General features: G+C 51.2%; 1 protein-coding gene across 1 annotated transcript in view; it reads right to left on the minus strand.

Annotated features, from left to right (window-relative positions):
• Positions 1 to 9,409: 9,409 nt before the first annotated feature.
• prkcsh (PRKCSH beta subunit of glucosidase II) overlaps positions 9,410 to 20,065 on the minus strand; it is a gene marked incomplete at both ends in the record, with an annotated part of 57,986 nt that continues 47,330 nt past the window's right edge. Inside the window, 3 exons of the mRNA XM_078206905.1 lie at positions 9,410 to 9,494; positions 17,407 to 17,592; positions 19,925 to 20,011. Coding sequence (XP_078063031.1) covers positions 9,410 to 9,494; positions 17,407 to 17,592; positions 19,925 to 20,011 — 358 coding nt within the window. The remainder of the gene's footprint in view (positions 9,495 to 17,406; positions 17,593 to 19,924; positions 20,012 to 20,065) is intronic.

Raw genomic sequence — 20,065 nt, forward strand, 5'->3', positions numbered from 1 at the left:
AGATGTGTGGGTTAGGTGGATTGGCCATGCTAAATTGCCCCTTAGTATCCAAAGATGTGCAGGTTAGGTGGATTGGCCATGCTAAATTGCCCCTTAGTATCCAAAGATGTGTAGGTTAGGTGGATTGGCCATGCTAAATTGCCCCTTAGGGTCCAAAGATGTGCGGGTTAGGTGGATTGGCCATGCTAAATTGCCCCTTAGTATCCAAAGATGTGCGGATTAGGTGGATTGGCCATGCTAAATTGCCCCTTAGCGTCCAACGATGTGTAGGTTAGGTGGATTGGCCATGCTAAAGTGTTCCTTAGTGTCCAAAGATGTGCAGGTTAGTTGGATTGGCCATGCTAAATTGCCCCTTAGCGTCCAACGATGTGTAGGTTAGGTGGATTGGCCATGCTAAACTGCCCCTTAGTGTCCAAAGATGGCTGGGTTTGGTGGATTGGCCATGCTAAATTGCCCCTTCATGTCAGGGGATTAGCAGGGTAAATAAATATTTATCAGTGACACAAGTAGGCTTACATTAACACTGCAATGAAATTACTGTGAAAATCCCCTAGTCGTCACACTCTGGCGCCATTTCGGGTACACTGAGGAGGAATTTAGCACGGCCAATGCACCCTAACCAGCACGTCTTCCGGACCAGAGAGGAAACTGGAGCACTCGGAGGAAACCCACGCAGACACAAGGAGAATGTGCAAACTCCGCACAGACAGTGACCCAAGTCGGGAATCCAACCCAGGGTCCTTGGTGCTGAGAGGCAGCAGTGCTAACCACTGTGGCGCCCTCTTTGGGGTCACGGGGGATCGGACCTGGGTGGGATTGTTGTCGGTGCAGGCTCGATGGGCCGAATGGTGTCCTCCTCCACTGTCGGGATTCTATGAGCTTCTATGTTCATTTGGGCGTCGGCAGGATCGCAACACCATGCCCTGGCTATCTGGAGGGGGGCACGGGCATAAGCGTCACCATTTACATGTCGTGTCCTGCTCAGATCAAGGTACGAGACAGAGCGAAGGACAACGACAAAGCCTCACCCCGTTGGTACCTTGGGTTTCCCAATAAAGCAGCTTAGCTGAGCTGCCTTCTGGGTTCAGGTTTCACCCCAGTGGAACAGGTCTCAACCTGCACAAGTCCTGGTTTCGCTTTGCCTTTTGGATTGTGTAAACAAGAATCAGACACCCCAATGAATTAACTGGCGACACACCTGAAGAATCATAAAGAGCAAGGGAGCTGTAAATAAAATAGCGCCGCACCTGCTCACTCCTTGACTGCTCGCCTCTTACCCCAGGTGTAACTAAACCGTGCAGACAACCCGCTGCTCCCTGTGGTGAGGCTGCAGGCTTTCCACCTTGTCTTTTGTTTCTATAATTGCAGGGACATGCCCCCACGGAAAATGACACTTCATTTTTGATGAATTGCCAGTTCTCATCTAAATCACTGTTGTGACGATTGCTGTCCAAAGGGGATTTTTTTTTCAAAAAAAGATGCTGTTTTCAGTTCTGTCTCAAACCAGTTGTTTTTAGAATGTCAAAAAGAGGTGCAGGAGGACACTCAGGGCAGGGGGAAAGAGAGTGAGTGCGAGTGCGCGAGAGAGTGAGTGCGAGTGCGCGAGAGAGTGAGTGCGAGTGCGCGAGAGAGTGAGTGCGAGTGCGCGAGAGAGTGAGTGCGAGTGCGCGAGAGAGTGAGTGCGAGTGCGCGAGAGAGTGAGTGCGAGTGCGCGAGAGAGTGAGTGCGAGTGCGCGAGAGAGTGAGTGCGAGTGCGCGAGAGAGTGAGTGCGAGTGCGCGAGAGAGTGAGTGCGAGTGCGCGAGAGAGTGAGTGCGAGTGCGCGAGAGAGTGAGTGCGAGTGCGCGAGAGAGTGAGTGCGAGTGCGCGAGAGAGTGAGTGCGAGTGCGCGAGAGAGTGAGTGCGAGTGCGCGAGAGAGTGAGTGCGAGTGCGCGAGAGAGTGAGTGCGAGTGCGCGAGAGAGTGAGTGCGAGTGCGCGAGAGAGTGAGTGCGAGTGCGCGAGAGAGTGAGTGCGAGTGCGCGAGAGAGTGAGTGCGAGTGCGCGAGAGAGTGAGTGCGAGTGCGCGAGAGAGTGAGTGCGAGTGCGCGAGAGAGTGAGTGCGAGTGCGCGAGAGAGTGAGTGCGAGTGCGCGAGAGAGTGAGTGCGAGTGCGCGAGAGAGTGAGTGCGAGTGCGCGAGAGAGTGAGTGCGAGTGCGCGAGAGAGTGAGTGCGAGTGCGCGAGAGAGTGAGTGCGAGTGCGCGAGAGAGTGAGTGCGAGTGCGCGAGAGAGTGAGTGCGAGTGCGCGAGAGAGTGAGTGCGAGTGCGCGAGAGAGTGAGTGCGAGTGCGCGAGAGAGTGAGTGCGAGTGCGCGAGAGAGTGAGTGCGAGTGCGCGAGAGAGTGAGTGCGAGTGCGCGAGAGAGTGAGTGCGAGTGCGCGAGAGAGTGAGTGCGAGTGCGCGAGAGAGTGAGTGCGAGTGCGCGAGAGAGTGAGTGCGAGTGCGCGAGAGAGTGAGTGCGAGTGCGCGAGAGAGTGAGTGCGAGTGCGCGAGAGAGTGAGTGCGAGTGCGCGAGAGAGTGAGTGCGAGTGCGCGAGAGAGTGAGTGCGAGTGCGCGAGAGAGTGAGTGCGAGTGCGCGAGAGAGTGAGTGCGAGTGCGCGAGAGAGTGAGTGCGAGTGCGCGAGAGAGTGAGTGCGAGTGCGCGAGAGAGTGAGTGCGAGTGCGCGAGAGAGTGAGTGCGAGTGCGCGAGAGAGTGAGTGCGAGTGCGCGAGAGAGTGAGTGCGAGTGCGCGAGAGAGTGAGTGCGAGTGCGCGAGAGAGTGAGTGCGAGTGCGCGAGAGAGTGAGTGCGAGTGCGCGAGAGAGTGAGTGCGAGTGCGCGAGAGAGTGAGTGCGAGTGCGCGAGAGAGTGAGTGCGAGTGCGCGAGAGAGTGAGTGCGAGTGCGCGAGAGAGTGAGTGCGAGTGCGCGAGAGAGTGAGTGCGAGTGCGCGAGAGAGTGAGTGCGAGTGCGCGAGAGAGTGAGTGCGAGTGCGCGAGAGAGTGAGTGCGAGTGCGCGAGAGAGTGAGTGCGAGTGCGCGAGAGAGTGAGTGCGAGTGCGCGAGAGAGTGAGTGCGAGTGCGCGAGAGAGTGAGTGCGAGTGCGCGAGAGAGTGAGTGCGAGTGCGCGAGAGAGTGAGTGCGAGTGCGCGAGAGAGTGAGTGCGAGTGCGCGAGAGAGTGAGTGCGAGTGCGCGAGAGAGTGAGTGCGAGTGCGCGAGAGAGTGAGTGCGAGTGCGCGAGAGAGTGAGTGCGAGTGCGCGAGAGAGTGAGTGCGAGTGCGCGAGAGAGTGAGTGCGAGTGCGCGAGAGAGTGAGTGCGAGTGCGCGAGAGAGTGAGTGCGAGTGCGCGAGAGAGTGAGTGCGAGTGCGCGAGAGAGTGAGTGCGAGTGCGCGAGAGAGTGAGTGCGAGTGCGCGAGAGAGTGAGTGCGAGTGCGCGAGAGAGTGAGTGCGAGTGCGCGAGAGAGTGAGTGCGAGTGCGCGAGAGAGTGAGTGCGAGTGCGCGAGAGAGTGAGTGCGAGTGCGCGAGAGAGCGAGTGCGAGTGCGCGAGAGAGCGAGTGCGAGTGCGCGAGAGCGCGAGTGCGGGAGCGGGAGCGAGTGAGTGCGAGTGCGCGAGCGCGAGAGAGTGAGTGCGAGTGCGCGAGAGAGCGAGTGCGGGAGCGAGAGCGAGAGAGTGAGTGCGAGAGCGAGTGCGGGAGCGGGAGCGAGAGAGTGAGTGCGGGAGAGCGAGTGCGAGTGCGAGAGCGAGAGCGAGTGCGAGAGCGAGTGCGAGAGCGAGAGCGAGTGCAAGAGCGAGTGCAAGAGCGAGTGCAAGAGCGAGTGCAAGAGCGAGAGAGTGAGAGTGCGACAGTGAGTGCGAGAGTGAGAGTGCGAGAGAGTGAGTGTGAGTGCGAGAGAGTGAGTGTGAGTGCGAGAGACTGAGTGTGAGTGAGTGAGTGCGAGTGCGAGAGTGAGTGCGAGTGCGAGAGTGAGTGCGAGAGAGTGAGAGTGCGACAGTGAGTGCGAGAGTGAGAGTGCGAGAGAGTGAGTGAGTGTGCGAGAGAGTGAGTGAGAGTGCGAGAGAGTGAGTGAGAGTGCGAGAGAGTGAGTGAGAGTGCGAGAGAGTGAGTGAGAGTGCGAGAGAGTGAGTGCGAGAGAGTGAGTGTGAGAGAGTGAGTTTGAGTGCGAGTGAGTGAGTGTGAGTGCGAGAGAGAGCGAGTGAGGGAGCGAGAGAGAGTGAAATAAACAGACAGAAAGACTGTGCGTGAGAAAGAGAATTATACAATAAACCCAAACGCATGTGGATATTCTGTGATGTCTCCAGCAGTTGAATAACCTGCTGTTAATGATTGGATCGGTTTATATATATATATAAAAAAAACACGATTACACCTGGAGTACTGTGCCCAGTTCTGGTCGCCTCATTACAGAAAGAATGTGGAAGCCATAGAACGGGTGCAGAGGAGATTTACGAGGATGTTGCCGGGATTAAGTGGTATGCCTTATGAGGATAGGTTGAGAGAGCTAGGTCTATTCTCCTTGGAGAGGCGAAGGATGAGAGGTGACCTGATAGAGGTGTATAAGATGTTGAGGGGTATTGATAGAGTGGATTCTCAGAGACTTTTACCCAGGGTTGAAATGGTCGCCACAAGAGGTCACAGGTTTAGGGTGCTGGGGAGTAAGACCATAAGACATAGGAGCGGAAGTAAGGCCATTCGGCCCATCGAGTCCACTCCACCATTCAATCATGGTTGATTTCAACTCCATTTACCCGCTCTCTCCCCATAGCCCTTAATTCCTCGAGAAATCAAGAATTTATCAATTTCTGTCTTGAAGACGCTCAACGTCTCGGCCTCCACAGCCCTCTGTGGCAATGAATTCCACAGACCCACCACTCTCTGGCTGAAGAAATTTCTCCTCATCTTTGTTCTAAAGTGACTCCCTTTTATTCTAAGGCTGTGCCCCCGCGTCCTAGTCTCCCCTGTTAATGGAAACAACTTCCCTACGTCCATCCTATCTAAGCCGTTCATTATCTTGTAAGTTTCTATCAGATCTCCCCTCAACCTCCTAAACTCCAATGAATATAATCCCACGATCCTCAGACGTTCATCGTATGTCAGGCCTACCATTCCTGGGATCATCCGTGTGAATCTCCGCTGGACCCGCTCCAGTGCCAGTATGTCCTTCCTGAGGTGTGGGGCCCAAAATTGCTCACAGTACTCCAAATGGGGCCTAACCAGTGCTTTATAAAGCCTCAGAAGTACATCCCTGCTTTTGTATTCCAAGCCTCTTGAGATAAATGACAACATTACATTTGCTTTCTTAATTACGGACTCAACCTGCAAGTTTACCTTTAGAGAATCCTGGACTAGGACTCCCAAGTCCCTTTGCACTTTAGCATTATGAATTTTGTCACCGTTTAGAAAATAGTCCATGTCTCTATTCTTTTTTCCAAAGTGTACGACCTCGCACTTGCCCACGTTGAATTTCATCAGCCACTTCTTGGACCACTCTCCTAAACTGTCTAAATCTTTCTGCAGCCTCCCCACCTCCTCAATACTACCTGCCCCTGCCCCTCCACCAGTAGGTACAGAGGAGATGTTCGGGGTAAGTTTTTCACTCAGAGGGTGGTGGATGCGTGGAATCGGCTGCCGGTAGTGGTGGTGGAAGCGGATTCGATTGAGTCTTTTAAGAGACTTTTGGATAGGTTCATGGAGGTTAGTAAGATAGAGGGTTATCGATGAGCCAAGAAGGAAATTGTTCGGCGCAACTTGTGGGCCGAAAGGCCTGTTTGTGCTGTAGCTTTTCTATGTTCTATGTTCTAAATCTGTGCTGAAACCACAGCAGGGAACAGCAGGAGAGAGGGGAAGAAATATCAAAGGAAAGAAAGACTGTATTACATCGGTCCCAAAGCTGAGGGGGAGGAGAGGTGATCTCATTAAAACATATCAAATCTTAAAAGGGCTTAACAGGGTAGATACAGAGATGGCGTTTCCCCCCTTGGCCAGGGAATGCCGGACACGGGTTCAGTCCCGGAACGAGGGAGTGACCATTTAAGACCAAGATGATGAATGGTTTTTCTGTTCGAAGGGACGTCGATCTGGAATTCTCCATCCAGCGAGTTATTGTGAAATCAGTTTCTGAGCCTCTGTGACAAAAGGTCAATAAAGCTGCCAATGGGAGAGAGAGAAGAATGGGGCTAGCCCATTGCGCTGGGGGTGTGCTGACATCTGCAACCGTGGTTTCCCCAAGCTAGGGTAGAGTACGGTGGCAGTGGTTAGCATGGCTGCCCTCTTTTTAGGTCACAGCACCAGGGACCTGGGTTCGATTCCCGGCTTGGATCACTGTCTGCACGGAGTTTGCACATTCTCCTCGTGGGTTTCCTCCCACAGTCCAAAGATGTGCGGGCCAGGTGGGAATGGCCGTGCTAAATTGACCATTAGTGTCAGGGGATTAACAGGGTAAATATGTGGGGTTATGGTCATAGGGCCTGGGTGGGATTGTGGTTGGTGCAGACTCGATGGACCGAATGGCCTCCTTCCGCACTGTAGAGATTCTATGATTCCATGAGTAAAGGATCAGGGGGAGCCAATGAGGTTAAACCCAGGCTTTACTCGATGCCATTTTTCAAAGCCACCGCGGCCTTTTGGCGAAGGTGAAGTGTCAGATCAAGCCCAGGAGGGGGCGCAATGCCTCATCCTGTCAGCTTGGATCTTGTTTGATCGAGCCCAAGATGGGGTGCAACGTCTTGTCTTAAGTACAGCACCTCATGTTCTGCACTAAATGGACTCTCGCGACCTTGACTCTCACCACTTCAAAGGTTGATCAAAGACAACCGCATGCAGACTTCAACTTCTACCTTGGATCTGGTTTGTCCCTCATGTGGGGACCACGGTTGGACTTAATTTGAATTGGTTTTTACGATTCGAATTGAAGTACCGAAAGATACCAATAAAAATAAAGCTTATTTGTGTCACAAGTAGGCTTACATTAACACTGCAGTGAAGTTACTGTGAAAATCCCCGAGTCACCACACTCCTATTCGAGCACACTGAGGGAGAATTTAGCATGGCCAATGCACCCTAACCCACATGTCTTTCAGACTGTGGGAGGAAACCGGAGCACCCAGAAGAAACCTTAGTAGGAACGGGGAGAACGTGCAGACTCCGCACAGACAGTGACCCGAGCCGGGAATCGAACCCGGGTCGCTGGTGCTGTGAGGCAGCAGTGCTGACCTTCACCTGCCCTGTGCTGAGCTACGATTTACCAACAATCCTGTTAAATACAGCACCTCGTGTTCTGCACTAAATGCACTCTCACCACTTCAGAGGTTGATCAAAGACAACCCCATATGCAGACTTCAACTTCTACCTTGCGGTCCAGAAGGGAAACGTTTTCCGACGGTTCCTGTCAATCCTCTCAGTTATCATAGCATCGGACCATGAATAAGGCAAGGCTCAAATCAAAGGAGGAAGGTAATAAGCGACTTGCATTTATAAAGCACCAGTGTGACTGAAGCGATTCGCACGTAAAGCGAGGGTGAGTGAAGTGAGGTGTGTGCTGATTGCTCACAACACTGACTGTGAGAGCCGTGCGCTCCCTCTGTGTCCAAAGCATCAATATTTCTTCTGTTTTTAACCATTTGGAGTTGATGAGAGTTCTATTAATATATAAATGGTGAAGCATTTTCTACAACTCGTTATGAAATATTCAGCGTGTATTAAATGTATTTAATCTTATTCAGGGGGTCACAGTTAGTGAACACGCCCCATTTCAATCTTGCGGCCAACTGAGGTGAAGGAGGGCCACTCATTAGCCCAGGTAACCTACTGTCCTGAAGGCTAATGCACATTTAAAATCAGGTTGGCTCAAGAGGCCAGAATTGAAGGAGCACAGAGATCTCAAACGGTGTATATTATACACACACATATTATATATATATATACACACACATACATGGGGACGAAGTGGAAATGGTCGAGAGGTTCACGTTTTTAGGTGTCCAGATCACCAACAACCTGTCCTGGTTTCCCCCCCCACACCCCAACACTATAGTTAAGAAAGCCCCACCAACTTTCTCAGGAGGCTAAGGAAATTTGACATGCCCACTCTGACTCTCACCAACTTTTACAGATGCACCATAGAAAGCATCCTTTCTGGTTGTATCACAGCTTGGTATGGCTCCTGCTCTGCCCAAGACCGCAAGGAACTACAAAGGGTTGTGAATGTAGCCCAATCCATCACACAAACCAGCCTCCCATCCATTGACTCGGTCTACACTTCCTGCTGCCTCGGAAAAGCAGCCAGCGTAATCAAGGACCCCACGCACCCCAGACATTCTCTCTTCCACCTTCTTCCATCAGGAAAAAGATACAAAAGTCTGAGGTCACGCACCAACCGACTCAAGAACAGCTTCTTCCCTGCTGCTGTCAGACTTTTGAATAGACTTACCTCGCATTAAGTTGATCTTTCTCTACACCCTAGCTATGACTGTAACTCTACATTCTGCACCCTCTCCTTTCCTTCTCTATGAACGGTATGCTTTGTCTGTATAGCGCGCAAGAAGCAATAGTTTTCACTGCATACAAATACATGTGACAATAATAAATCAAATCAAATCAAGGATTTCTAATCAGACGTTCGTTAGATTAAAGTCCTAAGGCCACCAGGGTGGACGATCTAAGCCTCAGAGTTAGCAGCTGCTGTATTACTTGAACACAAGGTCAATCTGCAGAACACACTCTCTTCACAAGGTCAATAACAAACTCTTCACATAGAGACAGCGAGGCTTGAAATCTGTACTCTCTCAAAGAAATGGAGAGATTTTGTCTTCTTGTAGAGAGAGGGCTGTTGGGGGGGGATGGAAGGGGGCGGAAGAGGCACGAAGGAGAGTGCTTAAGAGGAAACAATAGAATCCCTACAGTGCAGGAGGGCAGCATTCGGCCCATCGAGTTTGCACCGACCACATTCCCACCCAGGCCCTATCCCTCTTACCCCACGTATTTACCCTGCTAATCCCCCAGACACCTAAGCGGCAATTTATCGCAGCTAATCAACCTAACCTGCGTATCCATGGAGCGCGAGAACAAACCGGAGCACCCGGGAGGCAACCCACGCAGACACGAGGAGTACGTGCAAACTCCACACAGAGAGTGTTACCCAAGGCTGGAATTGAACCCGGGTCCCGTGAGGCAGCAGTGCTCACCACTGTGCCACCTCTCTTTCTGTTTAAACAATCCCATCCAGATCCTACCCCCCACATATTTACCCTGCTAATCTCCCCCTGACATAAGGGCCAATTTAGCATGGCCAATCCACCTAACCCGCATATTTCTGTTATCCTCACATCTTTTGGAAGGTCTTCGTCTCAGTTTGAAGTTGTTTAGACAAGTAAAAAGGCAAGATAAAAATCATACCATCAATCAGTACTTGTGTTTCTTCATCATAGGCTGGCATTTTGTCTTCCCCTTCATCGTGCTTTTCTGGAAAATAGGTGGATGGCTGGCCCCAAAAAATAGAACAGAAAGAGGCTCATTACTTGTCCAGGAGATGAACTGGAACAGCATAGATCAAAGGTCATAGAATCCCTACAGTGCAGAAGGAGGCCATTCGGCCCATTGAGTCTGCACCAACCACAATCCCACCCAGGCCCTATCTCCATAACCCTATGCATTTACCCTAGCTAGTCCCCCTGACACTACGGGGCAATTTAGCATGGCCAATCCACCTAACCCGCACATCTTTGGACTGTGGGAGCAAACCGGAGCATCCGGAGGAAACCCACGCAGACACGGGGAGAATGTGCAGACTCCGCACAGACAGTGACCCAAACCGGGAATCAAACCCGGGTCCCTGGCGCTGTGAGGCAGCCGTGCCAACCACTGTGCCACCGTGCCGGCCCATATGTTAGATCTGGGCAAAGTTCAATAACTAGGTTATATTTATGAGGCCAGAATTTGGTCAGAGGCTGAATGGCACCCAATGAAGACTCGAGTTAGGTCTCAATGATTGGGAAGTCCAGTAGATGTTATTTATATGTATTTAAACAGCAAATAAATTAAACACTTTTTAAAAAGTTTAAAGTTTATTTATTAATGTCACAAGTAGGCTTACATTAACGCTGCAATGAAGTTACTGTGAAAATCCCCCAGTCGCCACACTCCGGCGCCTGTTCGGGTACACTGAGGGAGAATTTAGTACGGCCAATGCACCCTAACCAGCACGTCTTTTGGATTGTGGGAGGAAACCGGAGCACTGAGAGGAAACCCACGCAGACACGGGGAGAAGGTGCAGACTCCGCACAGACAGTGACCCAAACCGGGAATCGAACCCGGGTCCCTGGTGCTGTGAGGCAGCAGTGCTAACCACTGTGCTACCGTGCTGCCCCAGAAAAACAGTGGGTTTTCAAAAATACAAAGAAAACATAATCCGATTTTGTTCTTATGAATTTAACATGTCTCTTGAATAAACTAAACTTGGTCTTCCAATATCTGGCAGTGTATTAGCCTGGTACATGTACCTGATGTACTGAGATTGAAGGGGAAAAAAACCAAGGTAGGTAGCTATGCAGACCTAAGAGACAGCACTTCCATAAGCATCACTGAGGCCAAATTGATTTTTTATCAACACACAAGCTGACCATCAAAGAATCTCTACAGTGCGGAAGGAGGCCATTCAGCCCATTGAGTCTGCACCAACTCTCTGACAGAGCATCTTATCCAGGCCCTCTTCCCCGTCTTATCCCTGCAACCCCATGTATTTTACCCTGCTAATCCATCATGAGACATGAAGGGGCAATTTAGCATGGCCAATCTACCTAACCTACACATCTTTGGACACTAAGGGGCAATTTAGCATGGCCAATCCATTTAACCTACACATCTTTGGACACTAAGGGGCAATTTAGCATGGCCAATCCACCTAACCCGCACATCTTTGGACACTAAGGGGCAATTTAGCACGGCCAATCCACCTAACCCGCACATCTTTGGAGTGTGGGAGGAAACCAGAGCACCTGGAGGAAACCCATGCGGACACAGGAACTAACTTAAGAGGACGGGGAATCAAACTGGCGGTCTTAAACGTCAAGGATTAATTCACTGGGCAAGTTCACAGAGCAGAAACTGGCAATGCTGCCACTGAAAATGAACGTTGAAAAGTATAAGGCTACCACTACCGCCAGCACCTTCCACACACACCCAGATTAATTAATGATAACAGCAAGAGTTCTTAATTAAAAAGCAGCACGAGATCATGATTATTCCAATGAAACTTAATTTTTTTTCTCAAGTGAGACTGCACAGTAATCGGGTTCACCGCAATTTAATGCAAAGCATTTGGGCTCCACAGATAAATTCAAGATTGAACAGTGTGAAACCAGGGGACTAAAAACAATGGCATGCACTCAATATTATTCTCCAGGGAGCCACGACTTTTGCGTACTGTTCTTCAACAGAATCCTTCCCCCTCTTAATTTGGGCCTCCAATTCTAAAGGTGCCAACTCATGGTGACATACAGGGGCCCGCTGTCTGCCAATATCTTGACCAAGTTGGTTATAGAATCCCTACAGTGCAGAAGGAGGCCATTCAGGGTCAGCACCGACCACAATTCCACCCAGGCCATATCCCTGTAATCCCATATATTTACCCTAGCTCATCCCCCTGACACTGTTCCTTTGATGATCTACTTTATAAAGCTAAGAGTTTGCCACTACACTATGGGTAGCACAGTGGTTAGCACTGCTGCCTCACAGCCGCCAGGGGCCCGGGTTCGATTCCCAGCTTGGGTCGCTGTCTGTGCGGAGTCTACACGTTCTCCCCGTGTCTGCGTGGGTTTCCTCCGGCTGCTCCGGTTTCCTCCCACAGTTCAAAAATGTGCGGGTTAGCTTGATTGGTCGTGTTAAATTGACCCTTGGTGTCAGGGGGATTAGCAGGATAAATATGTAGGGGTCAGGAATAGAGCGTGGTTGGGATTGTGGTCGGTGCAGACTCGATGGGTGAACGGCCTCCTACTGTACTGTAGGGATTCTATGATACACCCTACAAGAGTAGGAAGCTCTTTTATACTAATCAGTGCTGAACTGGTGGATTCCACTGACACAGTCATCGAGATGCGGCAGTTGGCATTTTCCCCGTCAGGGGTGGGAGGCGAGACAGGGGGAGGCGTACTAGCGCGGAGGCCAGATTCCAATCCTGTTCAGGATCGTTGCTGAAAAGTGCACTGGCTGGGGCCTGCTGAGAACAGAATCGAGCTGCAGGCCCATGTGTACAGAGAGGCACAGACACACAGCCAGGCACGTGCGTAGAGAGAGAGACACAGACACACAGCCAGGTGAGTTTAGATGAATTTGTCATGTTAAATTGACCCGAGCATCAGGGGATTAGCAGGGTAAATGTGCGGGGTGACAGGAATAGAGCCTGGTGGGATTACGGTCAGTGCAGACTCGATGGGCCGAATGGCCTCCTTCTGTGCTGTAGGGATTCTATGATACACCCTACAAGAGTAGGAAGCTCTTTTATACTAATCAGTGCTGAACTGGTGGATTCCACTGACACAGTCATCGAGATGCTGCAGTTGGCATTTTCCCCGTCAGGGGTGGGAGGCGAGACAGGGGGAGGCGTACTGGCGCGGAGGCCAGATTCCAATCCTGTTCAGGATCGTTGCTGAAAAGTGCACTGGCTGGGGCCTGCTGAGAACAGAATCGAGCTGCATTATGAACGGCAACAGGCACGTGCAGGCAAAGAGACACGGACACACAGCCAGCCACGTGCGTACAGGCGCACAGCCAGGCACCTGCGCACAGACGCACAGCCAGCCACCTGCGTACAGGCGCACAGCCAGGCACCTGCGCACAGGCGCACAGCCAGGCACCTGCGCACAGGCGCACAGCCAGCCACCTGCGCACAGGCGCACAGCCAGGCACCTGCGCACAGACACACAGCCAGGCACCTGCACACAGACACACAGCCAGGCACCTGCACACAGACACACAGCCAGGCACCTGCACACAGACACACAGCCAGGCACCTGCGCACAGACACACAGCCAGGCACCTGCACACAGACACACAGCCAGGCACCTGCACACAGACACACAGCCAGGCACCTGCACACAGACACACAGCCAGGCACCTGCGCACAGGCGCACAGCCAGGCACCTGCGCACAGGCGCACAGCCAGGCACCTGCGCACAGACACACAGCCAGGCACCTGCGCACAGACACACAGCCAGGCACCTGCGCACAGGCGCACAGCCAGGCACCTGCGCACAGACACACAGCCAGGCACCTGCGCACAGACACACAGCCAGGCACCTGCGCACAGACACACAGCCAGGCACCTGCGCACAGACACACAGCCAGGCACCTGCGCACAGACACACAGCCAGGCACCTGCGCACAGACACACAGCCAGGCACCTGCGCACAGACACACAGCCAGGCACCTGCGCACAGACACACAGCCAGGCACCTGCGCACAGACACACAGCCAGGCACCTGCGCACAGACACACAGCCAGGCACCTGCGCACAGACACACAGCCAGGCACCTGCGCACAGACACACAGCCAGGCACCTGCGCACAGACACACAGCCAGGCACCTGCGCACAGACACACAGCCAGGCACCTGCGCACAGACACACAGCCAGGCACCTGCGCACAGACACACAGCCAGGCACCTGCGCACAGACACACAGCCAGGCACCTGCGCACAGACACACAGCCAGGCACCTGCGCACAGACACACAGCCAGGCACCTGCGCACAGACACACAGCCAGGCACCTGCACACAGACACGCAGCCAGGCACCTGCGCACAGACACACAGCCAGGCACGTGCGTACAGACACACAGCCAGGCACGTGCGTACAGACAGACACTCCTGCACAGAATGGCTGGGTCCTTGTTTGCATTTTCTGCACAATGTCGACTCAGTCAGCAGCTTCAAACAAAGGGAACGAGGAATATGGTGGTGGGGCAGCAGTGCGTGGGGCAGGAGGGGGGGATTTTGGAAAAAAGGCAAGGATTCAGAGTCAAAATGTCATTTTCTTCAGTCGCAAAGGGGCGGCACGGTGGCACAGTGGTTAGCACTGCTGCCTCACAGCGCCAGGGACCCGGGTTCTATTCCCGGCGTGGGTCACTGCCTGTGTGGAGTCTGCACATTCTCCCCATGTCTGCGTGGGTTTCCTCCGGGCGCTCCGGTTTCCTCCCACACTCCAAAGATGTGTGGGTTAGGTGGACTGGCCGTGTTAAATTACCCCTTAGTGTCAGGCGGACTAGCTGGGGTAAATGCATGGGTTTACAGGGAATAGGGCCTGGGTGGGATTGTGGTCGGTGCAGACTCGATGGGCTGAATGGCCTCGTTCTGCACCGTAGGGATTCTATGACTCTAGGATACAGGTACTCCAAGCTGCCTCAAATTCAAGAAATCACACTCAGGTTGGATGCGGGTAAAGAAAAACTACTTCTATTTTTGAAGGACCAGATGCCAAATTTGAGTTGACAAAACCGAACACAAGTGGGGATGGTGCGAATTCCCATGGATATCCAGGCAGCTCATACCAATCGTCACCCGCCCCCCCCACTCCTTTTCAAAGGAACACCCTCAGGCGTTTATTCGAATGATTATACAAAGCCAAATCACTGACTGGGAGTGAAGACAAGGAGATTTTTCAATTCATATTGAACTATAACAATTTCACAATGAATTAGATACTCAAGGGATTGAGATTTATGAGAGAGGGAGAGAGAGAGAGAGAGAGTCCACTTCATCACTCACGCAGCGGGATTTGACAGTCGGCAAGAAAAGGCTCTGAATTTTCCGTTTTGCCAGTCACTGCCGCAATCATCGGTGAGGTGCCCACGTACACGCACTGACCATCAAGCAGGAACAAGCACAAAGGCCATTTTTATCTCAGAGTCCTCACCATTAAATATTAACAGGCTTGCAGGAAAATAGGCAGGTTCCTCAAAGGAAAGGACGGCACGGTGGGCGCAGTGGTTAGCGCTGATGCCTCACAGCGCCAGGGACCCGGGATCGATTCCCGGCACGGGTCACTGTCTGTGCGGAGTCTGCATGATCCAAAGATGTGCAGGTTAGGTTGATTGGCCGTGTTAAAATTGCCCCTTAGTGTCCTGAGATGCGTAGGTTAGAGGGATTAGTGGGTAAATATATAGGGATATGGGGGTAGGGCCTGGGTGGGATTGTGGTCGGTGCAGACTCGATGGGCCGAATGGCCTCTTTCTGTGCTGTAGGGTTTCTATGATTCTATGATGATTCTCCCCCCCCCCCCCCCCCGCCCGGGCCGTGCCTTCTCCCACCGGGTGCTCCGGTTTCCTCCCACATTCCAAAGATGTGCAGGCAAGGTGGGTTGGCCATGCTAAATTGACCCCAGTGTCAGGGGGGAAATCAGCAGAGTAAATGTGCGGGGTTACAGGAACAAGGCCTGGGTGGGAATGTGGTCGGTGCAGACTTGATGGGCCAAACGGCCTCCTTCTGCACAGCAGGAATTCTCTGATTCTAACACTGCAATGAAGTTGCTGTAAAAATCGCCCAGTCGCCACATTCCGGCGCCTGCTTGGATCCACTGAGGGAGAATTTAGCACGGCTTAGAATTTAAGACATGTTGGTCAGGTGCATTGGCCGTGCTAAATTCTTCCTCAGTGTACCCGAACAGGAGTGTGGCGACTAGGGAATTTTTACAGTAACTTCATTGCAGTGTTAATGTAAGCCTACTTGTGACGCTAATAAATTTAAAACTTAGAGATGATTTGAGAATCACTCCTGGGAATGTAAAGTTACCTGCGAGCACTTTGCTCTAAGTGGCCAAACGTTCTACTTTCTCTCCACACAAATCGAGGGTTGGGATGGGGCAGAGCAATGACATGGGATTTTTGAACGCTTAAAGCGTTCTCCAAGGCGGCCTTCGCGACACACGACAGCGCAGAATCGCTGAGCAGAAACTGATAGCCAAGTTCCGCACACACGAGGACGGCCTCAACCGGGATATTGGGTTCATGTCACACTATTTGTAACTCCCACAGAGTTTCACTGGCTGTCTTGTCTGGAGACAATACACATCTTTTTAGCCTGTCTTGATGCTCTCTCCACTCACATTGTTTTGTTTCTTAAAGACTTGATTAGTTGTAAGTATTCGCATTCCAACCATTATTCATGTAAATTGAGTTTGTGTCTTTATATGCTCTGTTTGTGAACAGAATTCCCACTCACCTGAAGAAGGGGCTTGCAGCTCCGAAAGCTTGTGTGGCTTTTGCTACCAAATAAACCTGTTGGATTTTAACCTGGTGTTGTTAAACTTCTTACTGTATTTACCCTCTGCCAGTGCAGTTTGGTGCTGAAGTAACACCTCCGGGTGGGGAGGGAGACGGGCTGGAATCTGCTCAGGTAAAAGCAAGATCCTGCGGATGCTGGGATCTGAAACAAGAACAGAAAACGCTGCAAAACACAGCAGACCCGACACCATCTTGAGGAGAGAGAATAGAGCCAACGTTACGAAAGTTGGCTCGATTCTCCGCCCCCACAGATGTTGTCAGACCTGCTGAGATTTTCCAGCACATTTTGTTTTTGTGGTGGGCTGGAATTCTCATTTTCCAAGGTGGGTGTGGGGTGGGGGGAGGGGGGAGGGGGGTGGTGCTTGGTGGTGGTATGGGAGAGAAGGAGGCCATTGAACTCATCGAGTCTGCACCAACAACAATTCCACCCAGGCCCTATCCCCGTAACCCCATGTATTTACCCTAGATGGTCCCCCTGACACTAAGGTCCCACCTAACCTACACATCTTTGGAGTATGGGAGGAAACCGGAGCACCCGGAGGAAACCCACGCAGACACGGGGAGAACGTGCAAACTCCACGTACACAGTCACCCGAGGCCGGAATCGAACCCGGGTCCCTGGTGATGTCAGGCAGTCGTGCTAACCACTGTGCCACCCAAATAGTTGGGACAGCTGTTGCAAGGAGGTAGGCACGATGGGCTGAATAGCCTCCCTCAGCGTGGAATCGTTTTCTGATTCTTGCGAACTGCCATTTAGTTGACAGTCATGATGGAGAAAGTACAATTTTCTTTTTCTGGCTCTCCTGCGCGGTGCCAAAGAGGTGTTTCTTTTCTCTGCTGTTGACAGGCGTGAATGCTTCGGGGCAGTCATTGCAAGGCAGCTGCCATGGTTACAGTTAGTGCTTGCTGACTGAAAGTGAGAGTATATAGCTCTTTAATGCTGGTGGCATGTGGTAAACTAGCTCTAGCCAGACCATTATCTCACACAAAGAGCGTCTTATCCACTGCTGTTTTTGGTCTCACACACTGTCCAACATTCCCAAGTGAATTCAATATGCCCAATTCTTCCTGCGTTTAAATCCTGCTGTGCGGACCAGCAAGTATCCCGTTTTTCTCTAATTACCTTGTCGTCCTCTTCGCCTCCGTCCTCCTCCTCATCCTCGTCACCATCATCGTCCTGTTCCTCGCCACCGCCACCATCATCGTCATCTTCGTCTAGGTCATCCTTCTTCCAGTCTTCATGCTTAGGGTGGCTGTCTTCTGCCTCCTCCACAGGGATGTCTGGGGGCGTCGGGCTTTCAACTACTGCCTGCCAGAGCAGAGGAAGAAACGGTCTGATTAGAAAAGCCATGGGTTCAAGCGAGGCACCAACACGGGACAAAAAAAACCAAAATGCTGGAAAATCTCAGCAGGTCTGACAGCATCTGTGGAGAGAGAATCCAGCCAACGTTTCGAGTCTGGATTAAGTCAATGAGAATGGTGCTAATAGCGTCCATTAAGAGATCGGAATGTATAAACTGCAAAAACAAAGGTGCAGAGTGTAGTGCGGATGATAATCTGGATGACCGTTCCTCAGACCAGGGAGATCAGACAAGATGTATACTGTGAGGGTGGGGGTCTGTAATTGATACGAATGGCGTAGACAAAATGGTAAAGGGAATGTAAATGGTGATGATAAAGACTGAGAATGGTGCTAAAAGGTCCCAACAATGCGGTTAAAATGCAGACGTACAAAACCAAAATCTCCATGCACAAGCACCATGGCATAAAAGGCAAGGACACCTTATATCCAGTGTGGGATTAAGTCATTTGAGGCAGGATAAAACCATCAGGCAAACCAGCCTCCCATCCATTGACTCTGCCTGCACTTCCCGCTGCCTCGGCAAAGCAGCCAGCATAATTAAGGACCCCACGCACCCCGGACATTCTCTCTTCCACCTTCTTCCGTCAGGAAAAAGATACAAAAGTCTGAGGTCTCGTACCAACCGACTCAAGAACAGCTTCTTCCCTGCTGCTGTCAGACTTTTGAATGGACCCACCTTGCATTAAGTTGATCTTTCTCTACACCCTAGCTATGACTGTAACACTACATTCTGCACTCTCGTCTTTCCTTCTCTATGAACGGTATGCTTTGTCTGTATAGCGCTCAAGAAACAATACTTTTCACTGTATGTTAATACATGTGACAATAATAAATCAAATCAAAAAGATATTCTGAGCGTGACACTGTAGATTTATTTATTGGTGTCACAAGCAGTGTCACGTTAACACTGCAATGAAGTTACTGTGAAAATCCCCGATTCTAGCACTTTTTAGGACCTCAGGGTCTCCCAAAGCACTTTATAGTCAATTAAATACTTTCAAAATGTAGTAACTTCATAGAATCCCTACAGTGCAGGTTAAAATTTACTTATTAGTGTCACAAATAGGCTTGCATTAACACTGCAATGAAGTTACTGTGAAAATCCCGTAGTCGCCACAGTCCGGCGCCTGTTCGGGTACATGGAGGGAGAATTTAGCACAGCCAATGCACCTAACCAGCACATCATTTTGACTAAGGGAGGAAATCAGAGCACCCGGAGGAAACCTACACAGAAATGGGGAGAACATACAGACTCCATACAGACAGTGACCGAAGCCGGGAATCGAATCCGGATTTCTGGCGCTGTGAGGCAGCAGTGCTAACCGCTGTGCCCACCAGGACTGATCTCAGGGGTAACCAGTCTCAGTACCTATATGCAATGAGGAAATGTGAGGGGTGGCACGGTGACACTGATCCTTCACAGTGCCAGGGATCCGGGTTAAATTCCCGGGCTTAGGTCACTGTCTGTGTGGAGTCTGCACGTTCTCCCCGTGTCTGCATGAGTTTCCTCCGGTTTCCTCCCACAATCCAAAGATGTGCGGGATAGGTGGATTGGCTGTGCTAAATTGCCCCTTAGTGTCAGGGGGGGCTAGCGAGGGTAGATGCATGGGGTTATGGGGATAGAGCCCTGGGTGGGATTGTAATTGGTGCAGACTCAATGGGCCGAATGGCCTCCTTCTGCACTGTAGGGATTCTCTGAAAAAGAAAATTGCATCAGAATTTCCACTCCCAGTGTCCTGGTGTCAGATGGGAAGAAATCAGGTGTGGTCAATGTTTCTTTAGAAGGAACTCTCCAAAATGCAGCTAATGAAAATACAACAAAACTTACTCCAACTTATAAATCAAAGAAAGGGTTTAATAAGGAAACATCATTACTCCAAACTTGGGGCCTCGCCCTGGGCCACTCCAAGCTCCCCACAATTCTACATAGTTCCTTATTTATAGTGAGTCAGCTGACTATTACATCATTCTGTAATTGGTCCCACGGTTTACTGGGTCAGCTGACCCTTACATCTTGTTCCCATTGGTCACATTACATCCAGTACAAAGTTGTCACCGGTTACATTCCAATAGTCACGAGGCAGTTGGCCTCCAATCTGCTTCCTAACCTTGTCTCCAAGTTGTCCAACAGCCATTTGAGCGAGGGTACCAGAGGGAAACTAGGGTGTCCCGTCAAAGAAGCTTAATATATGCATGACATACAAGAAAATTCAGTAGGCTCAGTAGCTGGAAGAGAAGCATCTTTTATCTAATTTGTAATCGAGTGAAAGGCACCCACCTCAGATTTATACTTGCCCTGGATACCTGCCCAGATAGTCTCCTGGAAGCTGCTTGCATCAACCTGACTGACACCTCCCAGCACACTCTGTTGGAAAAGAAATCACTTCTTTTCAGTTAACGCATTATATTTAACCACCAT

This window comes from Mustelus asterias, unplaced genomic scaffold (genome assembly GCF_964213995.1).
Source record: "Mustelus asterias unplaced genomic scaffold, sMusAst1.hap1.1 HAP1_SCAFFOLD_1869, whole genome shotgun sequence".
NCBI lineage: Eukaryota > Metazoa > Chordata > Chondrichthyes > Carcharhiniformes > Triakidae > Mustelus > Mustelus asterias.